Source organism: Electrona antarctica, assembly GCF_951216825.1.
Source record: "Electrona antarctica genome assembly, contig: scaffold_253, whole genome shotgun sequence".
NCBI lineage: Eukaryota > Metazoa > Chordata > Actinopteri > Myctophiformes > Myctophidae > Electrona > Electrona antarctica.
This window is the reverse complement of record NW_027638676.1, coordinates 136072-153488: the sequence shown is the minus strand read 5'-3', so window position 1 is coordinate 153488 and position 17417 is coordinate 136072. Positions and strand designations below refer to the sequence as shown.

Sequence of the window (17417 nt, the reverse complement as noted above, 5' to 3'; positions counted from 1 at the left end):
GATAACCCAGTCATATGTATACAGCTCCATCTCAATAAATTAGAATATTTTGTAAAAGTTAATTTTCTTCTGTAATATAATTCAAAAAGTGAAACTTTCATAATCATAAATAATGTTATATTCTTTAATTCAACAATAAAATATGTATTATACAGTTGTATTAAATAATGTTTTATAATCATTTTGTTCAACAATCTCAGACCCAAAACTAAAGAATATTGTTGTCGTCGGATTAGATTTTCTCCACAATTCCATATTGGTGTTGGTACCATTAGGAGAGATAACATGATGTTGGTACCATTAGGAGAGATAACATGGTGTTGGTACCATTAGGAGAGATAACATGGTGTTGATACCATTAGGAGAGATAACATGATGTTGGTACCATTAGGAGAGATAACATGGTGTTGGTACCATTAGGAGAGATAACATGATGTTGGTACCATTAGGATAGATAACATGGTGTTGGTACCATTAGGAGAGATAACATGATGTTGGTACCATTAGGAGAGATAACATGATGTTGGTACCATTAGGATAGATAACATGGTGTTGGTACCATTAGGAGAGATAACATGATGTTGGTACCATTAGGAGAGATAACATGATGTTGGTACCAGTAGGAGAGAGAACATGATGTTGGTACCATTAGGAGAGATAACATGATGTTGGTACCATTAGGAGAGATAACATGATGTTGGTAACATTAGGAGAGATAACATGATGTTGGTACCATTAGGAGAGATAACATGATGTTGGTACCATTATGAGAGATAACATGATGTTGGTAACATTAGGAGAGATAACATGATGTTGGTACCATTAGGAGAGAACATGATGTTGGTACCATTATGAGCGATAACATGATGTTGGTACCATTAGGAGAGATAACATGATGTTGGTACCATTAGGAGAGATAACATGGTGTTGGTACCATTAGGAGAGATAACATGATGTTGGTACCATTAGGAGAGATAACATGATGTTGGTACCATTAGGAGAGATAACATGATGTTGGTACCATTAGGAGAGATAACACATGATGTTGGTACCATTAGGAGAGATAACATGATGTTGGTACCATTAGGAGAGATAACATGGTGTTGGTACCATTAGGAGAGATAACATGATGTTGGTACCATTAGGAGAGATAACATGATGTTGGTACCATTAGGAGAGATAACATGATGTTGGTACCATTAGGAGAGATAACATGATGTTGGTACCATTAGGAGAGATAACATGATGTTGGTACCATTAGGAGAGATAACATGATGTTGGTACCATTAGGAGAGATAACATGATAACATGTTTGTTAACTCATTTGTTAGTTAGACTCTAACTAACAAATGTCATGTAATGTAATGCATGGTGGTGTAATGAGCACATGCACCCACAGGGCGTCACTGTTGTACCGTAAACCTCCTCAGACAGACAGACAGTGGAGTAGGAACTGTTACAGACGGAACTGATCTGTTTAAAGTGTTTGTTTCCGTCCGGGCCTCTTTTAAACGCTCCACACCGGATGTTTTCAATCTGAGCATCCTGTCTAGGCTCCGTCTTTTTGGCAAATCTAGAACTTCCTGTTTGAGAGCTAGCAAATTTAAGACATCCAGTTGCTTTCAGAATAAAAGCGTCATTAATTAAATAATTATTAATTACATTATTAGTATTATTATTACATTACAGTTATTGTGAAGACACACATTATGTTTCTGTGTAAAAATAAGTAATGAAAGGATTTTTGTCCAGCGTCCACTTTAGTTCACTTTAGTCTGGAAATGGGATATTTTTTTATCTTTCACCTCACTGTATGGCGTGCCAATTTTTGTTTTACACCTCTGCTGCTTAGCGGACAGTGTGGTGTTGTAGAGGAGGTCTCCCCGGACATCTGCATATGTCACACTAGTCGATACATAGCAGGGATTTTTGTCCAGTGTCCACTTTATTTCACTTTAGTCTGGAAATGGGATGGTTTTTGACCTTTCACCTCGCTGTATGGTGTGCCAATTTAATTTTTACACCTCTGCTGCTTAGCGGACAGTGTAGTGTTGTAGAGGAGGTCTCCCCGGACATGTGCGTATGTCACACTAGTCGATACATAGCAGGGATTTTTGTCCAGTGTCCACTTTAGTTCACTTTAGTCTGGAAATGGGATATTTTTTTATTTTTCACCTCGCTGTATGGCGTGCCAATTTTTGTTTTACACCTCTGCTGCTTAGCGGACAGTGTGGTGTTGTAGAGGAGGTCTCCCCGGACATGTGCGTATGTCACACTAGTCGATACATAGCAGGGATTTTTGTCCAGTGTCCACTTTAGTTCACTTTAGTCTGGAAATGGGATGGTTTTTGACCTTTCACCTCGCTGTATGGTGTGCCAATTTAATTTTTACACCTCTGCTGCTTAGCGGACAGTGTAGTGTTGTAGAGGAGGTCTCCCCGGACATGTGCATGTGCATATGTCACACTAGTCGATACATAGCAGGGATTTTTGTCCAGTGTCCACTTTAGTTCACTTTAGTCTGGAAATGGGATGGTTTTTGACCTTTCACCTCGCTGTATGGTGTGCCAATTTAATTTGTACACCTCTGCTGCTTAGCGGACAGTGTGGTGTTGTAGAGGAGGTCTCCCCCCGGACATGTGCATATGTCACACTAGTCGATACATAGCAGGGATTTTTGTCCAGTGTCCACTTTATAAAGTCCATGCACTCCAGTGAATAGCATTTATCCATTTAGATAACTTTTTAATTACTTATCTTTACACAGAAACATTACTTATTACTTATTTATACACAGAAACATAATGTGTGTCCTATAGCATCGTTTAAATGCTTAATTTTTTCAATACTCTAGAGGGTACTCTTATTTTGAAGAGATCGTCCACCGGAAGTCTTATATTTGCTTGCTTAGATTTGCCAAAAAAACAGTGCCCTGACAGGGCATGTTTGTTCTTCAAACTCTTTTCCTGCTTGACCTTTTGTATCGGAGAGCAATGGACAAGCGATGAAGAAGACATCGGTACATATATAGTTACACTTACCAGCGCCTGGTAAGGAACATAATGACTTGACTGGCTAAATGTTAAATGGATGCTTAGCATGACATCATTGTCCGATCAATAAAGCACATTTCATGGTAACCTGGCACCATTGCGTCACGTTAATATAATGTTGAACATTAATTGCATGCGCACAAATCCCAGGAAAGATGAAAACTAAACAGGTCACAGTTGTTACTGTCAGTTGCATTAGAAAATGTGAATTGAGAGTCTCAATACTGTCGGCTTTGGGCTTGTAAGTGCAAAGTCGCTGTCCATGGTGCTGCCATACTGTGGCAGTGAGTGCTTATAGTTTCCAGCAACATCATTTTGCTGGGCCCTAAAGCACAGCTCACTAGTCACTAGTTGTACTGTTATTCCCTTGTACAGTCCGATTTGCACACGCAGTACCTTTTACACTGATTTACACACCGATACATTTGCTCCTGATCCTGTTTCCAGTATCTCATGAATGTGCCATGTTTCATCTCCTTAACCTGATTGGAGAAATTGCTATGACATTAAACCATCTTAAATGAAAACATGACTAGTGTTGGCTAGTGATAAATATAATAAATATAAATAAATAGCAATAAATATATATTGTTACTTTAAAAACTAGAAACATATTGATCAAACAATATAACAGGTAGGTTGCCTGATGCCTTTGCATGTACATGTCACTTGCATTAATTCCCCCCCCCCCCTAATAAACATTGTTACTGCGTCTTTATAAGACAGTAACCAACAAAGCAAACACTTAAAGGAGAATTCCATACTAGAAGGCTTTCTTACCTTTAGTTGTAGTTGTTACGTCCCCACCAAAGAGGTCCAGGTGTTATTTTGTGCAAAAGTGCATTATTGGCTATTTCCCCTACCATAAGTCCTCGATGAATTGCATTGAATTGAATGGGGCTATGGGGTGTTGTGCTAATTCGCTTATTTCCATCGCTCAAAAATCTATTTCTTTTGTAGATATCCTCTCTTCATAATGTAAATAGTATCCCAAGCGGCATACTTTACTTTACACAAACCCAACCCCCATTGAGGGCTTATATTAGGGGAAATAGCCAATAATGCACTTTTGTACAAAATCACACCTGGACCTCTTTGTTGGGGATGTAACAACTACAAATCTATATCAACAAGCATGCATGTTATCTATCTATCTATCTATCTATCTATCTATCTATCTATCTATCTATGCTTTTCTTTCCATGATTCCTGTGAAATATACTCTAACTAAGCCCATACCTGTATTGTACAGCAGAATGGAGATGAGCATCAGCGGTGATATCAATCAGCCTGTGAGCTGTACCATCAAATTTCCAGTCTACCTGCAGATTGGAGATGCAAAGACAGACTCGTCTCGCTCTGGGGTCTCTGTGGTGGATGTCACTCTGCCCTTCGGAAAGACTGTCAATGTAAGCTGTGCCTGGCGCTTTTTGAGTGGTGCAAACCACTCCAACAACTGGCTTTGTTAGTACCCGTGTGTGTTTGTGCCTGTACGGGTGAGCATGGTTGCTATGGTTAGTATGTGACGTCACTGACATCACATACTAACTACGTGACTGTAGTTGCACCACTCAGTTCACACGGGTGTGATTTTTTAGACAAGCCTACTGAAAATGTAATGCTAGCTATACGCTTTGCATTCAATTCAAACTATCTGTACAAATTATCTCAACATAATCTGGTCAGTTAATATTAATTGACAGTAGTCTACTAAATTATTGTATGCACTTTCAAGTAACTTACTAAATTGTGACTAACATTTTGTTAGTATTAACAAACGACAAAACACATAGGTATAGCATTTACATTACATTTACAAGGCCCTAATTAGCGTGCACTATTATGGGTTTGAATCGTGTTCTAGTGATTATAACACCTGTTATATAATCTATACTTGATGTTTTCTTCCCAGATTGACAGGATTACCTTTAAGAACTACTACACAGCCTTTGTGACTGTGCGTCTGTTGAGGAGGAATCCAGGCCACGATGCTAAATGGAGCACTGCTCTAAGGGACCTGGCTCTGATGGCCAACCCGCACACAGAGGGAGGGTCACAGGACTACTTCTATATACACAGGTCTCAGGTACGCTGGGAAGTGTGTGTGTGTGTGTGCATGTGCGTGCGTGCGTGCGTGTCAGTGTGTTTGTCACAGTGTGTGTGCGCACGCGCGCACTTCTTATTGTAGTAGAAAATTATTCTGTTTTTTCAATAGTCTTCATTTTGTCTCTTGCATTTTTTGCCTTTGTTGCAAACAATATTGTTGCAACAAGCTCAGAGTCAGACATCTGTTTGTGTTATTTGGCACCATAGCCGATATTTATTTTTCAAAACTGCATTTTGTGTCATATTGACTCTGTATCCATGCAAGTATTGGCAAGCATGATGATACAGTATATTGCTGCATTATTATTATTATTTTTGTAGCACAGCCCGCAACACATTGTGAGCCTCCCCGGACGGAGTGGCTTCATCCATATCCGTTTGTATATTTAACGTAAATTGACATTAAAACAGCAACAGTACAGTAAATCCTCTCCCGGTGTGGATTTCCCTTTGTAATTCCACTGCAAGTGGATCACTACTGCGCACTTACTGTGTCTGCCACGGCCACAATCTACCTCAGAATCCACAAGCCAGCATTCCCATTGAGCATAAAGCCAACACAGGCTGCCAGGGATCAGCACAGTTTACATTCCATCAGCTGGCCTTGGAGGGCAGCCAAGCCAACTGTCATAACAAGGCACCGCAGTAAGCTATGTAGAGTCGATTTACAGCAGTGCTACCCGCTAACTCATTGTTTATTCCCCATTTCGTTTATTTCTTGTTTATTCTCTTGCAAATCGAGCCATATGGTGGATGGTTATTTGACTTTTTGACTGTGCTCCAAGCCACACACAGTTCAGCGCTGTTGTTTATGCTCCGTTTATGGTTTTGCTATTTGAACTTTAAATTATTTTGGCCATGTTGGAAGTGCTCTGTATTGGACTGGTAGTTGGGATTTGTCCTGGTCTGTCCTGGTTGAGATCATTTTAGGATGATGGGAGATAACTATAAGGGATGTTTTTCTTGTGAAATAATGATTCAACATAGGCTTCCTCAGTAACTAATCCTAAACCAACATCACTATTTAATGCCATGCATGCCTGCTTGTATTGTGGATAGCACCTCTTTCTTTGGATGAAATTATCATTATCATGTGCAGTAAAAACAGTGTTTTCTCGTACCTGATAAAAAGGCCTGGTAGGCCTTAGAACCATCACATGTAATTCCTTCCTTGTGTACAGATGAAGGTGGAGCCGGATAACGTGGCATCTGTGAGGCTGATCCTGAGACAGCCTTCATCTGCCTGGCTTACCTTCAACCTGGAGGCCATCAAAATACATCCCTACATAGAGCCAGTATGTTTTCATCTAAACTGGATTCTGGCTACTGTTACAATACAAAGCAGGTCATGCAGGGGTAGTAGTATTACTGTAACAATACAAAGCAGGCCATGCAGGGGTAGTAGTATTACTGTAACAATACAAAGCAGGTCATGCAGGGGTAGTAGTATTACTGTAACAATACAAAGCAGGTCATGCAGGGGTAGTAGTATTACTGTAACAATACAAAGCAGGTCATGCAGGGGTAGTAGTATTACTGTAACAATACAAAGCAGGTCATGCAGGGGTAGTAGTATTACTGTAACAATACAAAGCAGGTCATGCAGGGGTAGTAGTATTACTGTAACCATACAAAGCAGGTCATGCAGGGGTAGTAGTATTACTGTAACAATACAAAGCAGGTCATGGAGGGGTAGTAGTATTACTGTAACAATACAAAGCAGGTCATGCAGGGGTAGTAGTATTACTGTAACAATACAAAGCAGGTCATGCAGGGGTAGTAGTATTACTGTAACAATACAAAGCAGGTCATGCAGGGGTAGTAGTATTACTGTAACAATACAAAGCAGTGTCATGCAGGGGTAGTATAGTATAGTATAGTATAGTATAGTATAGTATAGTATAGTATAGTATAGTATAGCATAGCATAGTAGTATAGTATAGTATAGTATAGTAGTATAGTATAGCATAGCATAGCATAGTAGTATAGTATAGTATAGTATAGTATAGTAGTATAGTATAGTATAGTATAGTATAGTATAGTATAGTATAGTATAGTATAGTATAGTAGTATAGTATAGTATAGTATAGTATAGTAGTATAGTATAGTATAGTATAGTATAGTATAGTATATTTGATTTGATTTGATTATCTTTATTTTGAATCTTCAGGTAAAACAGTAAAATAAAATAATAATAAAAAAGAACCACAATGCATGTATATTTCTTTTTTGAATGAAATAAGAAATTATGACAACAATGTGATCATTGATCTTCCACCTGAAGTTCAAAAAGGAGTAGGAAGAAGTAAAAACTTATTTACTCCTACCCCCTACTTAAATATTCACCATCTCATTAAGTAATTACAATAATCATATAATCCAAATGTTTCTGCATCCATATATTCATTATACATATACTATATATATACACCATCAAACATACATATATACATGCATATATGAGAACAAGAATTGAGCAACAAATTAAATGAGCAAGTAGCCAGAGACAATCAATGTGCCTCATCCTCCACTCTGTAATAATTAAGTATGTCATTTTTATACCTCCTCTTAAACTGTACAATATTGGTGCTTTGTTTGAGTTCCAAAGCCAGACCATTCCACAAGTTGACCCCACAGATTGTTATACATTGACTTTTCATGGTAGTGTTGACAAGAAGTTTCCTCAGATTTAGCTCACCTCTTAAATTATAACCCCCCTCTCTGTCAAAAAACATGTTCTGTATGTTCACTGGTAGTAATCTATTTCTTGCTTTAAACATGACTTGTGCTGTTTTGAACTTGACCATATCTATGAATTTCAATGCATTTAACTGTAAAAAAAGAGAGTTTGTGTGTTCCTGATATGTGACATCTGTCACAATCCTTATTGCTCTCTTTTGTAATATGACCAATGGATTTAAATTACTTTTATAGGTATTACCCCAGATCTCCACACAATAATTAAGATATGGTAAAACCAGTGAACAATACAGAATGTACAATGCCCCTTGATTTAGAATTTGTTTTGATTTCCCCAGTATAGAGACACTTCTTGCCATCTTAGCTCGTACATATGAAATATGGGGTTTCCAGCTGATTTTGTGGTCTAGTATCACTCCAAGAAATTTTATTTGATATACTCTTTCTATATTTACATTATCAATAGTCACAGTTGCTTGTGTTTCTATTTTACGATTTCCAAAAAACATGATCTTTGTTTTACTCAAATTTAATGACAGTTTGTTTTTGTCAAACCACCATTTCAATTTCTTCATTTCTGATGTGATCACCTCCAAAAGCAGCTGCAGATTGTCCCCCGAACAGAAAATATTAGTGTCGTCAGCAAATAAAACAAACTTTAAAATATGTGATACTTTGCAGATGTCATTTATATAAAGAATGAATAGTTTAGGACCCAAAATTGAACCCTGAGGGACACCACACGTTACATCCAAAAGTGTTGACTTGTGCTCACCCAACTTTACAAATTGTTGCCTGTCCATTAAATAGCTTCTCAACCACTTCAACCCTACATCTCTAATACCATACCTTTCCAATTTATCTAATAATAAATCATGATTAATAGTGTCAAAAGCTTTTTTTAAATCTATAAATATTCCTATAGCATACTTCTTTTTATCTATACAATTTGTGATCTCTTCAATTAGTTCCATTAGAGCTAAGGCCGTACTTTTATTTTCTCTGAAGCCGTATTGGCTGTCAGTCAGTAGTTTGTGTTCCTCAATAAATGTGTCCAGTCTTGTGTTGAATAATTTTTCTAAAATTTTAGAAAACTGAGGAAGCAGTGAGACAGGCCTGTAATTTGTAAAGTTGTGTTTGTCCCCACTTTTATACAACGGTATGACTTTTGCTACTTTCATTTTACTTGGAAAATGGCCAGACAAGAAGGATAGGTTGCAGATGTGAGTTAGTGGCTTTAAGATTCCATCAATTACTTTTTTGACTATTGTCATATCAATTTCTTCACAGTCAGTAGAGATTTTATTCTTAAAATTGTTTATGATATCCCTAACTTCCTTTTCTTCTGCTGGCCTAAGAAAGAATGAACTTGGATTTCTTTCAAAGTTATGGACATAAGAACCTTCACGTGTTGTCTCAGATTTTATTTGATTAGCCAGGACAGGACCCACATTAACAAAGAAATCATTAAAGCCACTAACCACCTCATCCATATTATTAACGATCTTTTCTTTATCTTTAAAGTGTGCTGGATAACTAGAGCCTCTAACTCCATTTCTGATAATACTATTCAATACACTCCACAAACCTTTGGTATTGCCCTTATTATACTCCAATAACTTATTATAATAATCTTTCTTACATGTTCTCATAATATTAGTCAACTTATTTTTATATTTTTTATATTTATTTTCAGCCTCTATATTTCTATGTTTAATGAAATCTCTGTACAAAGTGTTTTTCTTTTTGCAAGCATTTTGTAACCCCTTAGTTAACCATGGACTATCATTGTATTTTTGTTTTTTATTGTATCTTTTAATGGGACAATGCTTATCATATAATACATTGAATATTTTTAGAAATGATTCATATGCACTATCAATGTCTTCTACTTCATATACTCTATTCCAATTCTGTTTTAATAATTCGTTTCTGAATAGAGTCATGGATTCTTCATTTCTGACACGTTTATAGATGAATTTATTTGCATCCTTGTCTTCCCTGTGATTGCAATCATACACTACAAATACTGGCAAATGGTCACTAATGTCATTTACTAGGAGCCCACTCACTATCTTGTCTTCCAGAACATTTGTCAGTATATTGTCTATTAATGTGGCACTTTGTGCAGTGATTCTACTTGGTCTCGTGATTTTAGGATGCAAACCAATACTATATATTGTATTTATGAATTCCTCAGTGCTTTTATGCTTGTTTGGGTTCAAAAGGTCAACATTTATGTCACCACAAATAAACATAAACTTTTGATTTGTTAATGTAAACACCTTTTCCATCCAATCACTAAATGTGTCAATGCTTGTTCCAGGGGTTCTGTAGATACAGCTCACTATTACATTTTTCTTTTTATCCATACATATTTCTACTGTGATACATTCTGTTATGTCGTCAATGACTGCTGACATACCTTCCAACACTTTATAGTCGAGTTTTATATCCACATATAATGCCACTCCACCTCCTGTCTTGTTTTTCCTGCTCATGTAGTTCAACTCATAACCATTCAATTGTAAATCATCAACCCCCTTTTCAGGGGTGATCCAGGTCTCTGATATAGCAATTATGTTGAAATGTTTCTTAAATTGCCCCAAGTATTTCTTAATGCTTTTGAAATTCGCATAGAGACTTCTGCTATTAAAGTGGATGATCGAAAAGTTGTGATCTATCTTGACTGTTGCATTGAATTGCTCATCTGAATAGTAGCAGCAGTTGTTGTTGATATTGTTTAAGAAATTATTGTCGGGGTCAATGTCGTTTTCAATATCTTGTGAATTGTGTTCAGTATATTCAAATGTTTTCAAGCCCATTTTATCATGTTCATCCAACCTTACCAATTGATCAAGAATTCCCACCTGAGATCTATTATCCTGGGTTGTCATGATAATATGTAGTGAATTTGCCTAAACAGTTTATCCATGATTATGTGGTGTATGTACTTGTACCATCCTGTCTTCATATGAACTTCGTTAGTAGAAATGAACGTCATGCTGTATTGAACTCCATTTAAAAGAAAAAACATTGTGCAATGAGGAACTCTATTTCTATATGAAAATAAATAAAACACTTTGTCGGCCATTTTCCTCATCTCCAAATAAATCCGTATCTGAGTTAGATCATAATTAAAGAAAAGAGCTGCCATGCAAGAAAGAAGTTTGCTTGTTAGAGAGTAAAAAATAAAGAATATAGAACATAGAAAAAACGCTAAAGAGAGATCTGCATGTTATAGGGTAAAAAATAAAGAAGTTTGTCCGTCCTAGCTGAACTCCATAATGCAACGAAAGAACCCCCATGCAAAGAAGAATGTATTTTAAAAACGTAGAAATAAAAGGAAAACAAATAATCCTGTCGGTAGTTAATAAAACCAGCTCCAGAGAGCAAATAGAAAAACAAATGGGCCGCAACGCTTGAGGGCCAACTAGTCCATCAGTCCAAGCTATAAAAGTAAGTCCAAGTCCAGTAAAAAACAAAAAATAATTGTTAAGATGAGTAAGGCCATGAGTCACTTATTTTATAAATGGATAGCCATACCTCGCTCGTTGTGTTCAGGCTTCAGACTCGTCAAACTTGTCAAGTTCATCGATGTGTCGGACAATGTTAACTGTTGCCTCCTCTCCGTTTAATTTAATGAAGACTTTGCAATTCCAGGTCCAGGTCGACTGGATTTTCTCTTGCTTCCATAGTGCCCGTGCTTTCTTTGCGATGTCCGCGTTCTTCTTGGTAAGGTGTTCGTTGAAAAACACCTTGGTCCCCATTAGCTTCTTTCGTTGGCGAAGGAGCTCGTTTTTACTCTTCCTATTAGTGAATCGAATTATTATCGCGGGTGCAGCGCTCTTCGTTTTAGAGGGCAGGGTGTGGCAGGCCTCGATGTCTCTCCTTGCCACCTCTATTCCCTTGCCTTCCAGGAATCCAACAACCTGCTGCTCCAATGTTTCCATTTCAACCACAGAAGGCTCCACACTCCCGGCGGCTGTCTCCTTTGCAGCAGCCCTAGCATAGGACTGGTGACGCGTCTTCAGTCCATTGATGATCATGTCGTTCATTCTCGAGTATTGCTCGAGATCTCCCACTCGATTCTCCAAGATTGCAATTGATTTATCCTTCTCCTTATTTTGGTGTTTGAGTTGTTGTACTTCAGCCATCAATCCCATTATTTTCTTTTGCTGGCTGGAAATATTTGCAAGCTCCTCCGACATGAAGTCCAGTGCCTTTTTCACTTCCTCCATCTCGTCCCAGCTCACAACCTTTTTTGGCGGCATTTTTATTACCCCGCAGGTCGATCGACAAACTCAAGTGTTAAAAGTTAAAAAACAACACTCAAATAAATGTCGGAAAAGATGTGACAATCAAGTAGTATAAATTACAAACTCAAAAGTCACGAGCACGCCAAACACTCAGACAGCAGCCACGCCTGAAGCTCACAAGCCCACAATGCAACGGTCCAATGCAACGGAATTGATTTCTTCTTATAGTATAGTATAGTATAGTATAGTATAATAGTATAGTATAGTATAGTATAGTATAGTATAGTATAGTATAGTATAGTAGTATAGCATAGTATAGTATAGTATAGTATAGTAGTATAGTATAGTATAGTATAGTATAGTAGTATAGTATAGTATAGTATAGTATAGTATAGTATAGTAGTATAGCATAGTATAGTATAGTATAGTATAGTATAGTATAGCATAGTATAGTATAGTATAGTAGTATAGTATAGTATAGTATAGTAGTATAGTATAGTATAGTATAGTATAGTATAGTATAGTATAGTATAGTATAGTATAGTATAGTATTATAGCATAATATAGTATAGTATAGTATAGTAGTATAGTATAGTATAGTATAGTATAGTATAGTATAGTATAGTATAGTATAGTATAGTATAGTATAGTATAGTATAGCATAGCATAGTAGTATAGTATAGTATAGTATAGTATAGTATAGTATAGTATAGTATAGTATAGTAGTATAGTATAGTATAGTATAGTATAGTATAGTATAGTAGTATAGCATAGTATAGTATAGTATAGTAGTATAGTATAGTATAGTATAGTATAGTATAGTATAGTATAGTATAGCATAGCATAGCATAGTATAGTATAGTATAGTATAGTAGTATAGTATAGTATAGTATAGTAGTATAGTATAGTATAGTATAGTAGTATAGTATAGTATAGTATAGTAGTATAGTATAGTATAGTATAGTATAGTATAGTAGTATAGTATAGTATAGTATAGTAGTATAGCATAGTATAGTATAGTATAGTATAGTATAGTATAGTATTAGTTATAGTATAGTATAGTATAGTATAGTATAGTATAGTTATAGTATAGTATAGTATAGTAATAGTAATAGTTATAGTATAGTATAGTATAGTATAGTATAGTATAGTATTGTATAGTATAGTATAGTATAGTATAGTACCCACGGGTTGAGAACCCCTGTTGTAACCTATACGTTGTTATACCTGTCAATCCGAGAACAACCTCTGTTCTATGAAAAATATATATCTATATAATATTTATTTTTTCTTTTTAAGATTTGCACACATTTTCAGGATTTTTCAAAAATAGATCTACAAGCTTATAGTGCGGCACAAAGTGACACGCTATTAGCTTGTATATCTGCTATGTTTGTATAGCAAAAGTATAAAACAATGGTTAAAGTTGTTACACAGACGCTTTCCTGGTTTTAATTAACAAAACATTACTCTAACCAAGTATGTGGTCTTCCTAAAATTCAGTTGAGACATTTACATCATGGTGCTGGGCAGGACACCTCCCATGTTCGAATGCCGGGGTCTGGGTGTTACAGTTGCAGTTAGTAGTTCTCTCTGTCAGGAGACTTAAAACTTACAGAGGGCAACTTTAATGTACAGTACAGCATATTAATGTAAGCTAAGTATTAATACACTGTTTAACTCAACGAACCACAACATAAAAACACATCTTAAGTACACAAATTAGTTACGACCGCACTTATCTGAACTGATTTGTAGACTCATTGTGGTCAGAATACACAGTGATGTACAGCTTGTGCTGTTGTAAGTAGAAATAAGGTCCACTTGGTAACGTCAATGACAGAACGGTCCTCTTTCAGGATCCAGAGAAGGAGGTCCGGGACTGGCTGTCTGACTTGACCGTTGTTGACCAAAGCACAGATTTAGAGGTAAGCGTGTGTGTGTGACTCTGTGTGTGTGTGTGTGTGTGTGTGTGTGTGTGTGTGTGTGTGTGTGTGTGTGTGTGTGTGTGTGTGTGTGTGTGTGCGTGTGCGCATGCGTGCGTGCGTGTGTTTTACAAGTTTTACAGTGCAAAATCAGCAAATGCAGGTTTGGCCTTCCTCAAAGACGTAATTTAATCCCCAAAACGTTACGTGTCAACAATTTGCAGATGCTGACCATGTTGACTCAATCCTACATGTTTTAAGTCTTAATACATATAACTGAACATATTTACTATTCGGTGCCTTCTATCAGTATGAAACTCCAACAGCGCTGGGCCAGCAGCAGTGGGCTTTGGCGCGGCCAGTTGCTCGGGCAATGCGTCACTCGGGGGCACCTCTCGGGGGTTCAGGCCCACTGCTGACAGCGCGCCTGCCTTGCATCGTTGGTCAGTCAGTGGTTTGCAGAAATGTACAATGGTGACGTTTATTCTCTGGCAATGAGGTTGCTGTGTGGATGTTGTGTAATTGTTTGTTTGGTCATGCGTGCCAGGGTCTTCCACACCCCCAGACGGTGTCCTCTAGTATCAATGAGGTTGCTGTGTGGATGTTGTGTAATTGTTTGTTTGGTCATGCGTGCCAGGGTCTTCCACACCCCCAGACGGTGTCCTCTAGTATCCAGCAGATGTGGGCTCTGACTGAGGTCATGCAGACCAACCAAACCACAGCCTCCATCGGCAGATTTGATGTGAGTCAAACACACAGAAAGCACTCGCTGCACCATATATAGGCATTGGGTTAGGGTTAGGGTTAGGGTTAGGGTTACCACTCGCTGCACCATATATAGGCATTGGGTTAGGGTTAGGGTTAGGGTTAGGGTTACCACTCGCTGCACCATATATAGGCATTGGGTTAGGGTTAGGGTTAGGGTTAGGGTTACCACTCGCTGCACCATATATAGGCATTGCTTAGAATGGAAGCCTTCTACCTAGCCTTCTACCACTCGCTGCACCATATATAGGCATTGCTTAGAATGGAAGCCTTCTACCTAGCCTTCTACCACTCGCTGCACCATATATAGGCATTGCTTAGAATGGAAGCCTTCTACCTAGCCTTCTACCACTCGCTGCACCATATATAGGCATTGCTTAGAATGGAAGCCTTCTACCTAGCCTTCTACCACTCGCTGCACCATATATAGGCATTGCTTAGAATGGAAGCCTTCTACCTAGCCTTCTACCACTCGCTGCACCATATATAGGCATTGCTTAGAATGGAAGCCTTCTACCTAGCCTTCTACCACTCGCTGCACCATATATAGGCATTGGGTTAGGGTTAGGGTTAGGGTTAGGGTTAGGGTTACCACTCGCTGCACCATATATAGGCATTGGGTTAGGGTTAGGGTTAGGGTTAGGGTTAGGGTTAGGGTTACCACTCGCTGCACCATATATAGGCATTGGGTTAGGGTTAGGGTTAGGGTTAGGGTTAGGGTTAGGGTTACCACTCGCTGCACCATATATAGGCATTGCTTAGAATGGAAGCCTTCTACCTGTATGTGGAGAAGTTGCCAGTGAGCCAGAAGACGTGTTGGCGTGTGGAAATTCAGACAGCTGTGTTCTATCTGCAGAAAATAATAAAAACGGGATCAGTACTACAAAGATGCACACTCAGTAGTCATACCTCCACCAACATTACGCAATTGTCAAGATATGTAATTTAGATATTAGTGATTATGTAAATGTCTCCTTGCCCTTGTCCTCTGGCATTATGAACCCAAATGTTAATGATATCTTCAGTGCAGTGTACTGATCATACCCAACAAAGGTCCGGGAAATATGCCGGGATTTATATGATTGATAATGATTTTGCTGACAGACAGACTATTGTGGTCTTCAGGACAGCCTATTGATCATTACCGTTAACTTTCATTTAGCGAAGAGCGCCATCTAGTGTAAAAACAAAACACACAACAGACAATCCAAAGACAGCTTCAGAGGTGTAGGCTTTGTTTGGATTGACAGACGTCCAGAGACATCTTTGCGAGTTAAACGTTTAACAACGTTTAATGCAACCGATAGGACTTTTCTGTTTGGATGTATGGGCTGTCAAGGCCAGAAAGTAGTTTTTTGCCACTCAGTAGGCGTTTCTTCATCTTCCGGGTATGATGATGATGTAATATGCAAAAACATCATAGGAGTAGATCATTTTGATCAGCTGACATTCTTAAGAACCTATTTATGGATATCCGGAAGGGAGAAAATCTGTCTTTAGATCTAGGTAGTCTTTTGATGTCTCGTGCTCCTATGGCTTTAGTCACAGAGATCGTCTTTTGACGTCTTTTTAATTGTCTTTTTTAATTGATTACGTTTTCACAACTCTGTTTTGCACGCGTACTTATCACTCCGGTTGCGGAGTGATAAGTCCGCTGACTTATGCTGTCTATGGAAACAGATTTTTTTAGAATCCTAATATCTCAGATTCTGTTTCCAGGCTGCGTTTTTGATCAACACAAGGTTGATTTGCGTCTCAATTCTATATATACTATGTGTGTGTGTGTGTGTGTGTGTGTGTGTGTGTGTGTGTGTGTGTGTGTGTGCGCGTGTGTGTGTGCGTGTGCGTGTGCGTGTGCGCGTGCGTGCGCGCGTGTATGCGTGTGTGTAGGCGGGGACTAACAACACTTGATTGTTCTTTATTTTCCAACAGGTAGACGGCTGCTATGATATCAACTTGCTGTCTTTCACATAGCATGGGTGGATCTACATAGGAGAATATACTACTCTGCATCATTGACCACGCAGAGGACCAGTGCAAAGCAAAGTTACTATATTTACCCAGGGTAACTGGACTAAGCATCAGATACTTGTTTACAGCCAGGCCCTGCTCATAGAACATTTCATGGTAGTGGTTCAATGCCTTGCTCAAGGGCACTTCAGCGGTGGTAATTTTAACGTGCCGGTCCGGGGATACGAACTGGCGACCTTCCGGTTCGGCCACCGCTCCCACCTACAGTAACACTGCTATGCAATGACTTTCACAGTCGTGGCCAGATCCATTCACTAGATGTAGCAAATGAATGAAATATGGAGTCCCCTTGGTATAAAGAAATGTTTAACTCGTTATTTTACAGGCAATGATCAAAGACATCCTGTAACTCTTAGGCAGACAGAAGCCTTGGCCTGTTATTTTAGAATGTACTGTGTTCTAATGTTCCCCCCAAAGCGAAGTTACTAACAATCCTCGCTTGGCATTAATGATCATTTACTCAGCCAATGTTTCAGATACGATACGGCTGTGGGAATAATGACACGTTAGATTATGTTTCACTGGGAATGAATAAGTGCTTTTATGGAGCCTTTTAATCGTTCTCCAGCTTTGTAATG

General features: G+C 38.2%; 1 protein-coding gene across 1 annotated transcript; it reads left to right on the top strand.

Moving 5' to 3' along the window:
* Positions 1-2981: 2981 nt before the first annotated feature.
* On the top strand, positions 2982-16782 carry LOC306917760 (nicolin-1-like; the record flags this gene model as incomplete). The annotated part of the gene is made up of 7 exons (XM_079530671.1): positions 2982-3050; positions 4306-4462; positions 4966-5139; positions 6341-6454; positions 13978-14046; positions 14681-14785; positions 16741-16782. The coding sequence occupies exons 2-7, from the start codon at positions 4310-4312 to the stop codon at positions 16780-16782; spliced, it is 657 nt and encodes a 218-aa protein (XP_079386797.1). The 5' UTR covers positions 2982-3050; positions 4306-4309.
* Between the last annotated feature and the right edge of the window lie 635 nt (positions 16783-17417).